A 20,066-nucleotide genomic window follows, 5' to 3' on the forward strand; every position below is an offset into this window, starting at 1 on the left:
ACGCGATTGTCGTGACGCAAAAACGTGAGGGAGGGGGAACGCGAATGGAGGCCGTTGGTGTTTCAGAGCCGAAACAATTGAGGGAGAAATACATGAGGAAAACTTAAATAGAAAGCCTGTGAATTTTTATAATCCGTTAAATCGAAACTCATATCTCAGATAGACGTATAACTGTGTCGGTGGAGTTCGTGAGGCATTGCGTGTCAGTATTTAGTGTTTGTTTATAGTGTTAGTAGAGCTCAAAGGCCCGGATTCACTCTCTTCACCAATCAGGCGAGTATTTAACCTCCTTTGGTCCTGCTGTGGGTTCACTTCTTCTATACATTCCATATATGCATTGTAACCTAGTAATAAATGAGTTTTAATGCTGGATCTGAAAGTGTATTTCATAGCATTGCCTTATTAGCCTGCTAGCTTCTTCATGCTAATCCTCTTGCTAGCCCATTAGCCATTAGCTTGGGTATGTTGTTTTTATCAGCTGTACTAGTTTTCAGACCTCTTTCGTTTTAATCCAAGGGAAGAAGTTGCGTTAATGTATTATTTGCTTAGCGAAGGGAAGAAAGTTGCAAAAATGACATGTAAACAGAAGACAACAGGTAACGTTATAATGAATAGCACTAACGTGTTATCCCACTAGCTTTTAGCATTCTTAGTTTATTACTTATTATTGAGGAAAATTCGCTGCTTTTGCTATAATATCGAATGGAATTATATCTTAAATTGTGTTTATTATTTTTGAGGTTGACCAGTTGGCACTAGCCAATGATGGGCTAAAATCATTATGATGGTAATACCATAGTACTGATTGAATGATTGCCATATTGATGTGCCATGCCATATACTTAGTATTTAATGGAATTCAACTCTAAAATTCATGCTAGTTTCTGGTTCTTTTTTTTAGTGCTATTATTATAGCCAGAATCTTGCACTTCCTTTTATTTATTGTTGTGGATATCAAAGCTTAAACTTCTCAGTTTTTGCGCACATTGCATCAGATTTGTTTTTCTTACTTATGTAGAGCACAAAGTAACTGTTAAATCTATTTATTTAGGTATTTGCAATGCCTTTTTTATATAAAGCAACAGTGTTTGGAACAATATTGAATGGTATTATAGCAAAACATTTTGTGTAATATTGTTCGGGTTGTTCAGTTGGCACTATAGATTGCAAGCCAATGATGGCCTCAAATTATGCAGATGGCAATACCATGATACTTAATGATTGCTATATTAATGTACGTTATAATTTACATAAAGGAATACAGTTGTACAACCTTGGTCTGTCTAAAAAGCAATGGTTTTGGTTCTTTTTAGTGCTGTTAGTAGGCTTGACAAGATTATGAATTTTTCTGATAATTGCGATTACCAATTTAATTCTATTTTGTTTGTCAGCGTACTCCTAATGTGTCATATTTTTACTTGGAATCATAAATAATATAATGATAAAAATATTATAAGATAGGCCCTTATGATTAACTTTAATGTTGTGAAAATTAGGCCTAGTATTTATACAATTAATTATAATATAATATATTGCAGTCTGATTAATTCCACAAACCTTCATTTCATATAAAGGAAGACATTTGACTATCTTACTTTATTTTCTTTAGCAAAATGTGATTGAAATTTAAACTGCACAATTATTGTGGTTATCTCAAATAATTACGATTAGATTGAATAACCATGATCAGACAATTAATCAATAATCGTGATTATTAGCACTGCTAATCGCTTAGCAGTGATAGTAGTTAGGATCTTGGAACTTGGTTAGAACTTAGTTAGTAGTTAGGATCTTGGCATTGCTTTTTTAATAGCTGTTGTGTATATCAAAACTATTTTTGTATGCACGAGGAGTCTGACAACAGCCGGTAGACTCCACATGGAGATCTGAACTTACCATCATCAAGTCCATCTGGGATTACGTGAAGAGACAGAAAAAAACGAAACGCACTAAATCCAGAAGAACTGCGGCAACGTCTCCAAGACACTTGAAGAAACCTAACTGCAAAGCTACAGTACAGTGAAATGTTTGTGTAAAAATGCTGTAAAGTGAAGATGCTTTCAAAAATAATGCCGTAAATAGATTTTATTTATCATTTAACTTCTATTAACTAAATCAAATCAATATATGGTGTGTCTACCATTTGCGTTTAAAAAAAGCTTTTGTTCTAGGTACACTTGAACATCGTTTTTCAGGTAGCTTTGCAGGTAGGTTTCAAGTGTCTTGGTGCCATTGTTCTTCTAGATTTAGTCTGTTTCAGTTTTTTTCTGTTTCTTCATGTAATCCCAGATGGACTTGATGATGGTGAGTTCAGATCTCCATGTGGAGTCTACCGGCTGTTGTCAGACTTCTTGTACATACAAAAAGTCTCACTGGATTATTACAATGAATCGCAAAAGGAATGTGTAGAAATGTAAACTGATATTTCCTACTGATACACTACAGCAAAATACATAAATTGGCTTAAAACCATTTTTTTTTTTGGTAAAAATACTAACATGCCTAAGACTTTTGCACAGTACTGTATGTGTATAGAAATCAAAATCATATTTTAAAAGTGTTCCGATTCCCATGTTTTATCAGCACAGAAGTGCAAGTAGTTGTCTGGTTTGAATAAGTTTAGGAGTGCATCTGTTTTATAATGAGTAGCCCCAAGATCTTTTAGGTTCAGACATGAGAATGCAGAATATTGTTGATGTTATTCATTATGAACAGATGAATCTTGAGGCAAATTGTTAATCGTCAGCATTTGATTGCAAAACAACCAGTGAATTATTCATGAAACAGTTTATGATCATTTACAGGGAATATGAGACAGATGCCACAATGACGTCTAGATTTGGAAAAACATACAGCCGAAGAGGAGGAGATGGGACCTCTAAGTTTGATGAGGTGTTGTCCAATAAAAGGGCCACGCTCAGCACCAAATGGGGTGAGACAACTTACAAAGCCAAGGTGGGAGCGAAGAGGCCTGGTTTAAAGACCGAGGTGACGGATCAGACCAAGAGGTCCAAGGTCTCAGAAGGTGATGGCTCAGAGGATCCGTTCGGATTTGACAGTGACGATGAATCCAAGCCGGTCACGTCTCGTAATGTAGCCCAGTCTAAACCCAAAGTGACGTCCACAGGGGGCTCCCAGGCCAGTTTGACGCTGGAGCCCAACAGCAGGGTGAACCAGCCCGCCAGCGTGGAGGCCGTGGCCCCCAGCAGGGCCCCTTTCACTCTCAGCAGTGAGAGAAGTGCTCACAAAGTGCCAGAGGACCCTGGGAAATTTTTTAACGCACCTACTACAGGTATGTTTTGTTCATGGAGGACCCCCCCCCAAAATACATTTGAATTCTTTTATTGTTCAAACAATATCTGATTTGTTCCTGCATTACTCAGTAGTTATGTCAGTGTCGTTCAGGTGTTTGACCCATTTTTCTCAAAGGGAAGAGCAAGTGCACACTTACCACATTGTATAAACTTGCCCTAGATTGATTTTTTTTTTTTTTTTTTTTTTTTTTTTTGTGGTTGTTTACTTGCCTGAAACATTTGAACAAACAACTTTAATTTACTGAACAAGACGGCATATAAATATTACTTTGTTTGACTTTGAAGTCCATATTTGGTATAACGTGCATTATTGAAATTAGGAAGCATGTGTCATCACCAAAGTCCTTGCCAAATCCTTGAATGTCCTTTGGAGGGTTTGTCAGCAGTTTTTGCAGTTTCTTTGGCTCAGTGGCTTTTTGCTCCGATTAAGAGGCGTGCAAGAGCATTGGTGAATTCCACTTGAGTTTATATCATCAGGTGTTTCTGATAGGTGTTCAGCATAATTTACAAGTGCACATGAATGCTTGGAAGAAAAACATTAAGACTGCTTGTTGTCTTTACTTGGCTAATGCATTTGTGTACAGTTTTTAGTAGGGCTGCAACTAACGATTATTTCAATAATCGATTAATCTGTCGATTATTTTTACGATTAATCGATGAATCGGGGGGGGGAAACATTAATATCCAACCAATTAATTAATTTTTTTATTCAAAAACAGAAATGACAGTGCAAATTCACAGTGCAAAAAATCCTCAGAACATGCAAAAACAGGTTGCTTTTAACATCCCTGAGCTGTTAAAGTAATAAAAAAAAAAAAAAAAATGGACTAACACAAAAAACATACACATGTATGCTTTACATCTGCCAAATATATGTTTGTTTGTTTTGTTTTTTTAAATAAAGTGCACAAAAAGATGTATATTTTTGTTTAGCTTAAGATGACCAAGTGCAATAAAAATTTAAAAAGTACAACACAAATATATTTGTCAACAATAACCAATATGGACAAAGCACAGAATAAATACATGACAACAGATCAGTGTTAATTTTGACAGCAAATTTTGATGTAGTTTTAGTCATAGTCTTTTGGATTTTCACTTTCACGATCAAAGTGTATGCCACTGATAAGCATTGTAAATGCAGCATTACAGTATACCAATTAAACGTGCAGGTCTCCTCTCGTGCGTCCTCCTCACTGGACTTTCGTTTCGCTTTCATATATCTCATTTATAGATGCCATCAATGCTTTTACCTTTCTAGATGTAATTACCAAAATCAAAACAGTCCATAAACCTTAAATCCTCACGAAAACTTCAGTCAAGCCAGCTCGCGCGTCAACCTGAGAGATCAGCCTCCTTACCTTAAAGTGTCAAATTTCTCGGTTTCTGAATGGACGGTTTGGCTTGATTGACAGACGTTAACGTTCGGGCATGATTTATATACCATCGACCTGTCCTAAAACGTTAGCACGCTGTGATCGATTGTTTGGAGATCGCGTGTTTCTCCGTTCGAGAGCGCATTTCCTGTTCACATCCGCGACAAAACAGTTGATTATTTATGAACGAAAACTCACAGAAACGTGAAAAAGGTCTCATTTGAAAGAAAATCCTAAGCTAAAAGATGATATAGTGTGACTGATTGAAGCAGCCCGTATCAAAAGTGCGGGGGTCGATTTCTGTCTTTTCAAAACTGCGGGGGTCCTGACCCTTCTGTCCCCCGTGCCAACGGCGCGCCTGTTCAGAACAACGTTACGGGTCTCTCCGATGGTCTTTCCTCTAATTACCTCCGCTCTGCTATTTATTTATTTATTTATTTATTTTTGCTCCGCTCTGCTTCGCGCTCAACCGCGCTTTTTTTATACTAAAACATCTCCGCGTCTTATTGAGAGGCGCGACACAACGAATCGATAATGAAATTCGTTGCCAACTCTTTTAATAATCGAATTTTATCGATTTTATCGATTCGTTGTTGCAGCCCTAGTTTTTAGTTATTAGAGGTCTTTTGAATAGTGGTCTTCGTGGGGTTTTCAGTAGATGATGTTATTGGTGTGCGATGTTGAGAAAAAAATTATACTCTCCAATATTTTCTGGGATTTAGTGGCATTTAGTCTATAAACACATTTAATATAAATACGAATGCAAGTTTGACAAAAAATAGTCTGTAATTTGGCCTTTATTACTTATTTAATACATGTCTACATTAAAAATTAAATAAAATCAGATATTAACCTACATTTCTGACAAAATACCACGGTTACAGTTAGTGTTACCACTGTAAATCCATGATAAATGTTGTTGAATTGTTGGTTAAAGTATTTTAACTGGATCAGTGTTTCTCCTGATTTGCACATTAGTGTTGTTAAATTATGCATGGCGGGCCACATATAATATATTTTAATAGAGAAGCTGCGGCCATAGTTTGGACATCCCTGCCTTAAACTGATTTCAAGGGAAATGTAACCTTTATAAGGGCTTTTTTTTCCTTCTTTTTTTCTTATTTTATCAGGTGTAACAATTTGACAAAATATAATGCATACATTTAATGCATACATTTAATCAATGCATTTAATTAGAATGAGACTTTGTTACCAATCAAATCAATCAATTTACAATTGCATAAATAATGCTTTTTTTAATCAATATTTAATTATGAATTTAAAAAAATGAAGTGTATGATGAAACTTGAACCAGGTTAAATGGTAAACTGTTAAACAGTGATTTAGGTAAAAATGGAAGTAGAAACAATTTGAAATGTACAACACTTGTCCAACAAATGGCTTTTTAAGAAGATACATTCATATGAGATGTAATTTGAAGGCCTGTATTTTTTAAAATCAAAATGCGGACAGTTGAGAACTAGACTATAGGATCGCAAATCAAACAATTTTAATTCTCCTAAAATAATTATCACTTTTTCCCAATGTAGAGTTAGTGTTCTATATTTTACAGATATGTATAGACTCTCATTTTTAGGCATATGCAAAAAATTAGTTGAGTATATGCATCCGTATACCTTAGACTAGAGTTGTCAAAAGTACCAGCTTCAGTACTGAAATTTTAAAAAATGTGACACTGTTGAGCAGATTCATAAACACCTCTGATTGGCCATTGTGTTCACGGCTCAAAGGATATGTCTGTGATTGTCTTTAATGATCAACGCTGTAAAAACTTTGAAAATAGTCATCAATGAAGCTTCTTCACCAAGTGCTTACACAGATATACAGGACCAGTCCACTGATAGACGCCTGCTTTCAAACGCTCCCGCTTTCAAAACGCTTTCTAATTCAAAAACTTCCATGCGGTTTCAAACGCTGCTGTGCATTGATCATTGTAGCCAATCACAGACATATCCGATGAGCACGTCAACACAACTTGCCAATCAGAGATGTTTATGAATCCGCTCAACAGCGCTTAAAATGTCACATTTTTAAAATTTCAGTACTGATAGGTACTGAAGTCTTTACTTTTGACAACTCTACCTTAGACCAGGGGTCAGCAACCTATGGCACTTGGAGGGATAATCACAGAAGCGCGCACCTCTTGGTTTGTAGGATCTGCGTGCTAGCGCAGGTTGTCAGTATTTGTAGCTCCAAACTTGATAAAGCAGGCTGTGTGACTATGAGGATTGGTTTCCTCAAAATGTACATCCCTCTGCAGGTTTGAGGGACTTTATTTAAATTTATTTAAATACATACGTCTCTTTAGCAATTGTCACGTGCCAATGATTATCCCTGCCCATGCCAATGTTGGCACGTGTGCCATAGGTTGCAGACCACTGCCTTAGACTATACTACTGTTCATACGCAACCAAATGGCAAAAAAACAAACCATCACACTTTGATTTCTCAATTGTTTTGTTCTGTTAGGGGAGAAATGAAATGTGGAAGTGAATGTGGGTGGAATTTCACATGCATGTAATCGAAGTGATGTTACAGTACAGACCTGAAAATAAACTGACCCGTCACTTCTCTGTTTTATTTTTTTCGAAATATAATTGTTCGCATTCATCAGAAAACTTCCTTGAGGGGATCTGCACCATAACTGCTGTAAATGCTCAGGACACCAGCGTTACAGGCTGTAGACTTGTGTAAGACCTGCTTAATATCACAGTAATGGATACGGTGGACTGACTCTTACAACAGCAGCCTGGAGCTCCCAGCAGACCAAGAAATGAAAATCTTTAATTGGCCCAAACTCTATTTTACATTTCCTCTGCATAATTGCTTTTTCAGGTCGGTACTCCTCCAGGGTCTTGCAAATCATTTGGCTGACTAAGTAATCAATGAGGTGAAGTTAGAGGAAACTTTCAGAACACTGACACCCGTCAGCGGCGATGTTAATACGAGAACACTTAGATGCCGATGGAGCGTAGCGTCTGGACAGGCCCCTATGAGCTGCTTATCTCATTTGGAAGCACAGCACGCAGAACTCATCACCTTGTCTGTAAACGCTAAGGGTCTCTTGTGAGAATGCAATGCTGAGTGGCTCTCCCTAAGATACTCCAGTTTTGTTGCTCCTGTGAATATTGCATGGATCAATCTATTATCTGATAGAAGTAGACGTTTATGTTTCTATTGTTCTCTAGACAGCAGAACAAAGCACACTGAATCAAAGGGGAAGTAGTTTATGGATGATTACGATAACTATAAAGTTTTTAATAATTGTTCTTATTCTCTGAGAATAGGGATGTCCCTCCCAGTGCTATAACTATAAAGACACAGAGGAATAATATTGTTGGAATCTTTTTCACTTGGGTTTCCAGCTGAGGATTAATACGAACATAGACAGCCAATCAGAATCCACCCGACTTATAAGATCTTGAGCATTTAATGTGGTAAACAATGACATAACTGCAGTGCACAAACAGAACATTATTTTTGGTTGATGTGGATGATATAGTTATCATTTTTGGTGTGAACAGGCCTTAAGTAGTGGTTGACCGTTATATCCCCAAAGCTGATATTTCCACCAGTATTTGGCCTTTTTTAGTTATCGCTTTGGGCGATGTGTCGGAAGCAAGACTTTTTTTTTTTGATGTTGACAGCGCGAGAACGCCTGTGCCAGTGCTCCCATTCTATGACTTTATTAGACAGAACTAGTTAGGGTTTAGTATTTTTTTTTTTTTTTTTTTTTTTTTGTAGCATTGTGTAGGCAATCAGCACAGTGATTGACAAAACCAATGGAATCTTTTAGAATCAGCTGCGGGGTGGAGTTTGTGCTGAACAGGTTTGGGGAAAAAAATCACACCATTTAAAGAAGTCTTTCAATATCCAATAAACATTTAAAGGATTAGTTCACTTTCAAATTAAAATTACCCCAAGGTTTACTCACCCTCAAGCCATCCTAAATGACTTTCTTCATTCTGATGAACACAATCAGAGAAATATTAATAAATATCCTTATGCCTCTGAGCTTTATAATGGCAGTAAGTGTTACTAAATGAGTATGAGCTGAAGAAAGTGTCTCCGTCCACATCCATCCATCATAAACATATTCAGCTCCGGGGGGTTAAAGGCATTCTGAAGTGAAGTGATGCGTTTGTGTAAAAAAAAAAAAATCTATATTCAACAAGTTATAAAGTAAAATATCTAGTTTCCGGCAAACCGCCTTCCGCCTTCTACTTGCAAAAAAGTGTAAAACTCTCAAACTTACGCTACGTCCTACGCCTTTGCCTATTCAACTTGCAGAACTGACGTGACGCCAGTTCCGTTTTTATCGTAATTTGAATACAGAAGGCGGTCTGGCGGAAGCTAGATATTTTACTCCATAACTTGTTATATATATATATATATCTATCTATCAGGGGCGTTTCCTCTGAGTAGGCAAGGGAGGCAGTGCCTCCTCAAAAAAAAAATAGGATGAGAAAATAATCCATATTACATATAAATCAACACAAATATGACAAATTATGACATTAAAAAGAGCGCAAGTCATGCATATTTCTTAAGGAACACTGCCCAACAGCGACACCCGCAGGTAAAGGTACACAGAGGAGTCATGCCTCCCTTTCCTCTCATAGAAAACCATTTAAAATCATCAGACCCCCGGCGTGCGGTGGGTTTTGTGGGGGGTAATTGAGAATGAATTGGGGAAAGCCACGTGAGAGGAGGCAGTGTCTCCATCGCGCTATGATTGGATGTAATTGGTTGTGATTGGATATGATTGGCTTTGTGCGATAAATCCTGCCTCTCGTTGACGTGCGCGTTCAGTTTGACTGAACAAATAATGGCGTCAATTGGAAGACTAATTGAAAAGTAAGTAAACGGATCACAGTTAGATATCATCGCTTTATGTCACGTCAAAGTCAAACTTGAAATGGACTGAAAGGTTTTTAGTGCAATCAGTTTGGTGAAATTAAAAATACAATTCGTGTCTGTGACAGACAGGTGTTTAAGGAGCATGACTGATGATCCAAAATATCCTAGGTTGACAATTAAAAAGAAGAACCGCAATACACAAATAAAATATATTGTTTATATTATTATTGGCTTCAGTTATTATTTTGGAATGAATGTAGAAATGCTTAAAACACTAACTTGATGAGACTGTCTTGGTTCTGAGAACATTACATTGTTAATATAAAATTACAAAATAGAATTGTATTTTGTTTCTTTTTTTCTTTTTTGGTGTATTATAAAGTAATGTTTATTTAACAAGAAAGATGTGTCAACTTTAAGAGTAATGCACATGAATTTACATTGATTCATAAAAAAAAAAAAAAAAATGTGCCTCATTTCAGAACACCACTGCACGCCACTGATATATATATATATATATATTTTTTTTTTTTTACACAAATGCATTGCTTCACTTCAGAAGGCCTTTAACTCCCCGGAGCTGTGTGGAATATTTTTATGATGGATGGAGACACTTTATTCAGCTCATACTCGTTTGGTAACGCTTACTGCCATTATAAAGCTCGGATGCGTCAGGATATTTATTAATATTTTTACGATTGTGTTCATCAGAAAGAAGAAAGTCATACCTAGGATGGCTTGAGGGTGAGTAAAGCTTGGTGTAGTTTTCATTTGAAAGTGAACTAATTTTTTATTTTGACAAACCTTGCAAACTTTGGTGAATCCAGCTGTGAGATCTTCTGAAGTGTGTGTATGTAGACTGCATACAAAATGTTTATTTTATGTGCAACGGTCAGTCTGTGCAGTTTGGAGAAACTTTAAATGCTTTATCAAATTATGCTGCGCTATATCCATGTTGTATTCATGTCATTGTCTTTATTTGAAAAAAAAAGATTCATTGTACACAGACTTCCTATAGTAGGTACCATAATCAATATCAGTCAACCACCAGCTTTAAGGCTTGTTCACACAGAGACCTAGAACTGCACTGTATGGATGTAAAAGTCAATATGTAATAAACTCACTGGAAAATCTATTTCAGTTGTTATAAGAAGATTTAAAACCAGATAATGAGATTTAAAAATGACACATCCAAAATGCATAAAGAAAACATCACTCCAATTTTTCAAAGTGAACGTCTCAAATTTGACATGTAAAGTATTGTCTAGCATTAATGGCAAATTAATTAATTTCAAATAGAATTCTGAACAACAGGTATGCTTAATGCAAATTTACACCTGGAACATGAAAGTATGGGGTGGATATTAGAGCTTTAACTCTACTCTACATTTCTCACATGACTCACTCATATCATCTATCTAAAATTGGGCTTAGCTAGGTCAAAAATGTAACCAGTGAATTGCTGCGTCTCTGGTCTGGGAAGATGATATAATAAGCACAGTTAGATATAATCATGCTCTGCCATTTTTAACACCTAAATACTTTCACACAGTCACGATCCATACAGTGCTCACATACCAGAACGGTGTACTCTTTCTACATCAGATCTACATAAACTTTATGAACTAATCAGAGTTAGACTTTCATCGAAATCTGTATCACATCTTAATCAGTTCAATTAAGCCAAGTTCAGACTGCATGATTTTAGCCCCGATTTTGGCTCGCCGACAGGTTTTGAGAAATCGCCGACAAATGCTCGAAATCACAGGCAAATCGGTGCTTGTTCAAATTTAATTGTCATAAGTATTGATATGTAAAGCTTGGGACTGTTAATAAGACTGACATGGCTGACTTGTTTTAATTTGAACGTTTTTAGCATTATTTCCACCGAATCGAATGTACTTAAACATTATTTTGCCAATGAATACAAGTTTAGTTTAGCTCTACTATACTATACTATAGTGTCATAATCACAACATAATTAAACAGTTTGCTTTTACACACACAAGATGCTCTGTGCAATTTCATAATGACAGGGTTTGAAATTAACACCCGTAAAATGCAGGTAAAAATCAACTGTGGAGGGTAACGATGTGAAACCACTAAGCAATTTGGAGGGTTATGTTTCACAAATTATCTTCACTACTTCTATCAGTTTGCTGGCGAAGTTAATGTAATCTGTGCAGATTTAGCGAACATACTCCTAAGTCAATATGAATATTAAATATAGCCGAATTGATCAGCACCTGCACATTTCTGGCTTGAACAACACAACCGTCACTAAGCAACAAAATAAAGGTGCACTGGTTTGTTTGCTTTGAAGGTAGCACAGCACAGACCCAAGAAACATAATAATGTAGGGTAAATAACCCCAGTGTAAAATTAAAGAACAACCTCGCACCTTGTTGCTGTATGGGATGTCTTGCATCTTTCTCACCTTTTTCACCCCTGATGTAGTATTTGCATCCCTGTTAGTTGGAGACACTTAATATTCAGCAGTGTTATTGATTTGACTGCACTGACACTGTTGGATGAGAGCTAAACTGAGCTGGATGATTCCATCACTGTTTTTTTTCCAGAGCTGCTTTGTAGCTGAATTGAACCAGTTTCATAATTGATGAAATGTATAACTTATAACTGAATTCACAGTATTCGTGCACTATATGAGAGGTCGCTTTTTGTGCTCATGTTCTGGATGTGCCCAGCACAGAAATGGTGCGTGAGTGCCGAATGGGGTTCTCTTTTGCGTCATCTTGTGCTTGAATGGTTTAAAACCACATTTAAATGCGCACGCAGGAATCGATAAGTGGAATTGAAATTTCATAATTGGAATCGGATACTTAAGGTCAGGAATTGGATACTTGTTAAAAAATTAAAATTCACAGCCCTACTTATTTGACTCCTCACTGGTTGGGAGATTGAAACTCACCAGTTCCCTGTCAGTGTTTAATGCTATCTTCACATGCTCTCGGAATTATCGTAAATACGATGATAAAAATTGCACATGAACGCCCTCCATTTTCGAATTAATCACGACTTCAGAAGTGGGAAGTATCAAATTTCTGAGAGCACGTGAAGGCAGAATTAATGTGAGAGCACTGCAGTGGAAAATACATTTTTCTCTGACCTCTTCCAGAAATGTAGTCTATTCAAAATGTCAAAGAATGGTCTTGTACCTAGACATTAATTTATATAAAAGCAAATAAGTTATAAAAGGAATTTTCCGAATGCCATTTCATATTGACTTCATATTGAAGGAAGTTTAAAGTCAAAATGAAATCAAAATGGAAAATTCTTATTTTTTAATTGGAATATTGCAGCTTTTATTATGTATTATGATTTATCAATGCACATAATTCTATTTTTTTTTTAATTAATGTGCCTGTAAAGAATCTATTTATTTATTGCGTGTAGTTTTTTGTTTTCCTTATTTATATGTTTTAAAATTATATTTATTTAATTCTTAACACACATTTGTTTTGATTTATTATTAATTATTTTAAAAAGTAAGCTCATTAATAAATAAATAAATAAATAAATAAAATGTAGATCAACAATCATTTTAGAATTGAATCATGATTGAATCGGATTGTGAAGTGCCTAAAGATTACCTTACACAATTCATGTTTCATGCTTACTTCAAGGGTAAAGGGCCATGTGATGATTTAATGACTGGAGATGGCAGTTTCGTATGTTTGGTTGATGGTAAATGGTCCAACTTCATGGGACCCATTGTGTGTGCTGCTTTTCAATTGGTGGTTGCTGTATATTTGTTAATTTACAAACCTGATTCCAAAAAAGTTGGGACACTGTATAAATTGTGAATAAAAACAGAATGCAATGATGTGGAAGTTTCAAATTTCAATATTTTATTCAGAATACAACATAGATGACATATCAAATGTTTAAACTGAGAAAATTTATAATTTTAAGGGAAAAATAAGTTGATTTTAAATTTCATGGCATCAACACATCTCAAAAAAGTTTTCTTTTTATAACAGTCTGCAAACGTCTGGGGACTGAGGAGACAAGTTGCTCAAGTTTAGGAATAGGAATGTTGTCCCATTCTTGTCTAATACAGGCTTCTAGTTGCTCAACTGTCTTAGGTCTTCTTTGTCGCATCTTCCTCTTTATGATGCACCAAATGTTTTCTGTGGGTGAAAGATCTGGACTGCAGGCTGGCCGTTTCAGTACCCAGATCCTCCTACTCAGCCACGATGTTGTAATTGATGCAGTATGTGGTCTGGCATTGTCATGTTGGAAAATGCAAGGTCTTCCCTGAAAGAGACAACGTCTGGATGGGAGCATATGTTGTTCTAGAACTTGGATATACCTTTCAGCATTGATGGTGCCTTTCCAGATGTGTAAGCTACCCATGCCACACGCACTCATGCAACCCCATACCATCAGAAATGCAGGCTTCTGAACTGAGCGCTGATAACAACTTGGGTTGTCCTTGTCCTCTTTGTCCGGATGACATGGCGTCCCAGTTTTCCAAAAAGAACTTCAAATTTTGATTCGTCTGACCACAGAACAGTTTTCCACTTTGCCACAGTCCATTTTAAATCAGCCTTGGTCCAGAGAAAACCTCTGCGCTTCTGGATCATGTTTAGATATGGCTTCTTTTTTGACCTATAGAGTTTTAGCCGGCAACGGCGAATGGCACGGTGGATTGTGTTCATGGACAATGTTTCTGGAAGTATTCCTGAGCCCATGTTGTGATTTCCATTACAGTAGCATTCCTGTATGTGATGCAGTGCCGTCTAAGGGCCCGAAGATCACTGGCATCCAGTATGGTTTTCCGGCCTTGACCCTTACACACAGAGATTGTTCCAGATTCTCTGAATCTTTGGATGATATTATGCACTGTAGATGATGACAACTTCAAACTCTTTGCAATTTTTCTCTCAGAAACTCCTTTCTGATATTGCTCCACTATTTTTCGCTGCAGCATTGGGGGAATTGGTGATCCTCTCCCCATCTTGACTTCTGAGAGACACTGCCACTCTGAGAGGCTCTTTTTATACCCAATCATGTTGCCAATTGACCTAATAAGTTGCAAATTGGTCCCCCAGCTGTTCCTTATATGTACATTTAACTTTTCCGGCCTCTTATTGCTACCTGTCCCAACTTTTTTGGAATGTGTAGCTCTCATGAAATCCAAAATGAGCCAATATTTGGCATGACATTTCAAAATGTCTCACTTTCAACATTTGATATGTTATCTATATTCTATTGTGAATAAATTATAAGTTTGAGATTTGTAAATGATTACATTCCTTTTTTATTCACAATTTGTACAGTGTCCCAACTTTTTTGGAATCAAGTTTGTACTAGTAATTTACATAGTTCACTACTGCTGCTTAACTTTGTTGCATAATTGATGGTTGCTGTCAGTCACTTCACCTCAACACACTAACTCTGCTGCCCTATCCAAAACAGTGTCTATATAAGTGCCCCTTGACTGACTTTTTCGCACATTACATATACTTCAAATCAGATGTGTTAAAGCCATTTGGTCTGTTACATAAATCCTTTCTTGAACTAAGATTTGATCAGAATTCAATCTTTGAAGGGTAATGGGTAGTACAAAGGCTGATTTAAATTGTCATTATAAGTCATTTCAGTACCCTTCATATGTTGTTTGGTGTTGTTTGAGATGAAATGATTGTGACAGCCTAATTTGTAATTTTTGGCTCTTCAAAATCTAATGAAAAGGGAAATGTTCTGAATTACCAAAGTGATGATATAACTGAAATTGTGTAAGTGCTGTTGTGTAATGGATGCTTTTTAGACTTAATAGCCTTCTTTGCCATGGAGCTCAGTGGGGATTTTTGTGTTGGGGACATTTTTTCCAAAGCTGCCATTAGTGTTTGTCCTGTCTCCTGACTCAAAGTACATAGACATAATTGTGGTTATAGATATAATGATGAAGACATACCGTAATGTAAGAATGGTAAACTGTGAGTGTTGTCTGGCAGACTATAGCACAGATGTTGTTATGGCTGCAGAGGTGTGATTATTGCTTTGAAGATGTCTAGCTGTGTGTTCACATCGTCTTCTGACCTGTGTTTGACTAGTAGTCATGGGATCAGAGAAAATTCATGGACTCAGTCTGTGGTCTTAAAGGTGCATTAGTTTTAAGCCTAAAGAAATGAGTAGTACTTTTGACATCTGTTTAAAATGGCATACACTTGCAAGAGATAGTATTCTAGAAAGAGTAATTATATTTTTAATCATAATGAGAACGGTCATCTGAGATATTGGCCCACTGATTATTTATCCTGAGAAGTTTTTTTCCTCCCTTTATTCATTTGATATTTTTGTGATCTTGCATTGGTAACAAGCCTCCACAAGATTTCATGTTTAGGGTTGCCAGATGAAAAGAGCTTTTCTCTTAAATGGATACATTTTTCACTCAGAGTTTTACTTTAATCTTTCCAACTTGGCAACCATGTGTGCATGCTTTCTCTGAACTAGGGCTGCACAATTAATTGAAATTAACCCGAAATTGCGCTAAAACCATTTGGTGAGATTATTAATGCGATTATGAAATCGCAAAGGCTGCAATTTATTTATTTTTATGCGCAGCTTGTCCGTGAAGCATGCCTCTGTGATCAGTAGTAAATGCTGCTCTATTTGCAAACAGAGTTTGAGTCGCTTATAACGTGCATTTGAAAAGCAACACGTCAAACATCTTTCAAAACATGGGAAGCGTTTACAAACCTCTTGTCCAACAAAAGACATTTAATAACATGTCTTTACTCCAAACTCACTACATAATATCAGTTGAGTGTTTGAAATAACATCCTTCTGTAAAATTATGTTGCTTCTTACCCAGAATAAGGCACACAACATATTTTATAGTATTCTATACAGTGATAAAGGCGATGTCGATTAGCATTGCATTATAAAGATACTTTATTATCATGGTAATACCTAAGGCTTGAAGAACTCAGATAAACCATATATTGTCGTAGTCGTGTGTTTATTAGTCATGTTTAATCAATCAAAACATTTCAGTCTTTTGTTTATTGAGCTACAGCGATAGTGTTATGCCCATAGGGATTTCCTGAAACGACGTGCGTTATCTTTCTTCTGCGGGGCATATTTGAAGTTTCTGCGCTAGAGCGCCCTCTGGCTTTCAGATGGAGCAACATTTAGCCATACTTCACTGACAAGCTGCGCATAAAAAAAAAAAAATAACAGCCAATTGCCAAATCACGTGTGGTTTAATTTAGATTAATTGTGCAGCCCTACTTTGAACATCTGACTGATGCTTTTTCTGCTGACTTTTTTTCTGTAGGTAAGACCCAGAGTTGGTCCATTGAGAGCACAGACCACCACAGCTATTCATGGTACAAAAACCCTTCTGAAAGCGACACAAGACCTCTTGCCCAGACCACCACGTTAAAGTCTGAAAAAACAGAGGACAAGGATTCTTATGATGCTTGGAGCGCTGTGGTCGGTCTGGGGGCACACTCCACACCCCACTTTACTGGACATAAAAATCCTCCATCTACCTTGTGGGCATCCAGTAGTTACAGTCGCAGCAACATTCAGGGCACATCCTCCACTGAGACTCGGTTAGATGCGTTTGGCCAAGGGGACTGTAATGTTCCTGTTGAGCCATCTGAAAGTGAGGACCACTCTCAGTCTGTTCTCAGGGTGTCCAACTGCAGAACGTACTGCAGACCCAGTAAAGGCAAACAGCCTGGTGGAACTGATGGGAGTGGAAGCGCTTCCAGTCATAGCTCCACGGGAGAGTTGCAGAATAGCGGGGCCGAAAATGCTGGGAAAACGACGAATAGAGTTCGGACGAGAGACTACACAGTGCTGCACCCGTCTTGTGTTTCCATGTTTAACGTCACCTTCCAGGACTCCATGGACCGCAGTATGGAGGAGTACATGGCCAGCGCCCCAGCGGCTGGTCCAGGAGATGAAGGAAGACTGAGGAAGAAAACCGAGATAGAAAGCAAAACTTTCAGGTAATTGATTAGTGTGGAACATCACTGCAATCACATGAAATTCTAAATTCATTTTGAGCTGTACTTCATGCTAGTTTTGGATGATGGTCTTAGGACCTGTTTACACCTGGTATTAAGATGCGTTTTGGTCGATTGGATCACAAGTAGACGAGGGAGACACATACCCGTTTACACCTTGTATTTTAATCCGTCTCTCTTGTCCACTTTCAACCACTTCTGTCTTTATTTCTTCTATGGGAGGGTCTATGGGCAGATACAAGTATGTTTTTTTTTTTTTTTCAGATCTTTCGATCTAAATGACAAAATAAGCTTGCGCAATTTACATATAAACGGATGGAAAACATATGGAGAGCATCAGCTTTCATTTCTGCTCTAGAAATCAGGAATGGTGAGAGAACACTGTGCTTGGTACAATCCCGTATGGTTAACGCATTCGACCACATAAGCGTTTACAAAATCAATTCGGTCGAATATATATTTAGTGTCGTTCGTATGTATATTTATGCTCTCCGGTTCCATCTTCTTTTGATGTGAAAGTCTTCTCTGGTTTATTTCTTCTGTTCACTCCGTCGAGGTCAGATACAAGCAAAAACACGAACGCACTATTTGATATGCAACAGAAATGCCAGCGCTTACCAGTTGGTCAAATTGGTAGTGGCACCAGTGCGACCTCTAACAAAATTCAATCACACCGGCAGGAAAAAAGATTGCAAAATGCGACCATTTAGTCAGTTTTAATGAAGAAAAAATAAATAAATAAATTTGCCATGTGAATGTCGTCGCCTTGAAATAGAGAAGTGAACATTAACTCCATCCATCTCCAGACATTAGAATATATTTATTTAATGGCATCTAGTTTCGGACATTGAAGTGGCCTTGACCACTCTGAAAACCCTTTTTGAAAGATTTTTTTTTTTTTTTATAAATCAGGTACGTATTTAATAGTGACAGCCCTACCTAACAAAAAAAGAAAATTCAATTAGCCGAGGTTGTTGACATGAGGATTGCAAAGTTTTTGATTCACTAAACCTAATTTGGAGATATCAACTTCAAGTATACATTGATGAAGCAAAATGTGAAAAAAATCTTGAAAGATGCCATATATTTCTGTTAAATTCATAATTCATTGGTTGCTCTCACTTGGCCTCAATTCTTTCATGTTTGATTTGAAGTCTACATGTGTGAGATTCTGGCTGTTTGTCTGGGTTTTTAGTCGTTCCAGACCCACACAGAGCAAAACGAAGAGCGGTAAGCTGGAGCTCTTTGGGTTTGATGACGCCGATGCAGTGGTTGAGGATGACGACTCTGCTTCAGGAAGCTCAAACTACAGGATCAAATACTTCGGCTTTGATGAACTGAGTGATAGTGACAGTGAGGATGAGGAGGGATCCTCTGAAAGAAGGAAAGCCAAGAGGAAGGCTGCGGCAGCTGTAGCAGTGCCACTGGTGTCTATAGAGACAAATGTTGACAGTCCTCCACCCAGAGAGATACAGGACTCTCAGAGCAGTCACACTGCAGGTCACAGTCACTGCCTTAAACACGGTCAGTATTTACACTCAACACAGATTTTCACACAGAAACATTTTTCATTTAGCAGGCACATGGCTGATGTTTGCTTGTGGTTTTACAGATCCTTTGGAGTTCCCAGAGGTCCCCTTCCCCTCTGAGACAGTGAGGAAACCTCAGGTCAAAGCTCAGGAGAAAGCCAAGGAGGGCAGCAGGAAGATCTTCAGTGGACCCAAGAAGGTGAGGTTCATAGCATCTCTTTCATAGCATCATCTTTTCCATCATTCAGCTGATGGTTTGTGATGCCAGTATTTGTTTTGGTGTACTCGGTGTCATTTCATTTAGAATCAGAAGGATGTTTTGCCAATTTCAACAAAGTAAATGGTGCCCTACTGCCATCATGTAAAGAAATGATGAAGGCGTTTGATTCATTGTTTTCTGGTTTGTGTACATTAATGGAAGTGTGGTGAATGCAGAGGGTGGAACGGGCATTGCGCCGTTGTCTTCATCTTCTGAATTTTATCTGTAATGACAGTAATGCAGTTATGTTGCTCACCCCCGCTGACAGCTCAGCCATTATTACGACTGCTCCTGCAGCTGCTGTACAGGCTTCTCTGGGGTTATGATTGATTGTTCAAGTTATGATTGAACTTTAAACCAAAAAATGCTCGAACAGAGCAATGTTTTCATAGCTCCACAGTGTTTACACTTTCTGGGGGAATTAGCCTGTGAATGGCTTACTTATAGATGACTTTACATATTAAATGGCTCTCTCTGTATTTGAATCTGATGGTTTGAGGTAACCATGGTTTCCTTTATCTGCATTTCCTTTATCAATTAATCTAGTAATTATTAGAACAATTAATCAACTAATCTTTGATTATTTCACCAATTAATCAGTAGGCTTTTATCGATTATTTAGTTTAAAATATTGAGTTACCTTTTCTAACTAATAAAAAAATATATAAAAAAAATAAGAACTATACATACAGGGAATCCAG

General features: G+C 37.2%; 1 protein-coding gene across 1 annotated transcript in view; it reads left to right on the top strand.

Moving 5' to 3' along the window:
• The first annotated feature begins 17 nt into the window (after positions 1 to 17).
• The window catches only part of waplb (WAPL cohesin release factor b), a 61,586-nt gene continuing 41,537 nt past the window's right edge, over positions 18 to 20,066 (top strand). The window contains exons 1-5 of the mRNA XM_048171378.1: positions 18 to 273; positions 2,805 to 3,292; positions 16,878 to 17,559; positions 18,773 to 19,101; positions 19,190 to 19,305. Coding sequence (XP_048027335.1) covers positions 2,827 to 3,292; positions 16,878 to 17,559; positions 18,773 to 19,101; positions 19,190 to 19,305 — 1,593 coding nt within the window. The 5' untranslated portion in view covers positions 18 to 273; positions 2,805 to 2,826. The remainder of the gene's footprint in view (positions 274 to 2,804; positions 3,293 to 16,877; positions 17,560 to 18,772; positions 19,102 to 19,189; positions 19,306 to 20,066) is intronic.

Source organism: Megalobrama amblycephala, linkage group LG20 (assembly GCF_018812025.1).
Source record: "Megalobrama amblycephala isolate DHTTF-2021 linkage group LG20, ASM1881202v1, whole genome shotgun sequence".
NCBI classification, from domain to species: domain Eukaryota; kingdom Metazoa; phylum Chordata; class Actinopteri; order Cypriniformes; family Xenocyprididae; genus Megalobrama; species Megalobrama amblycephala.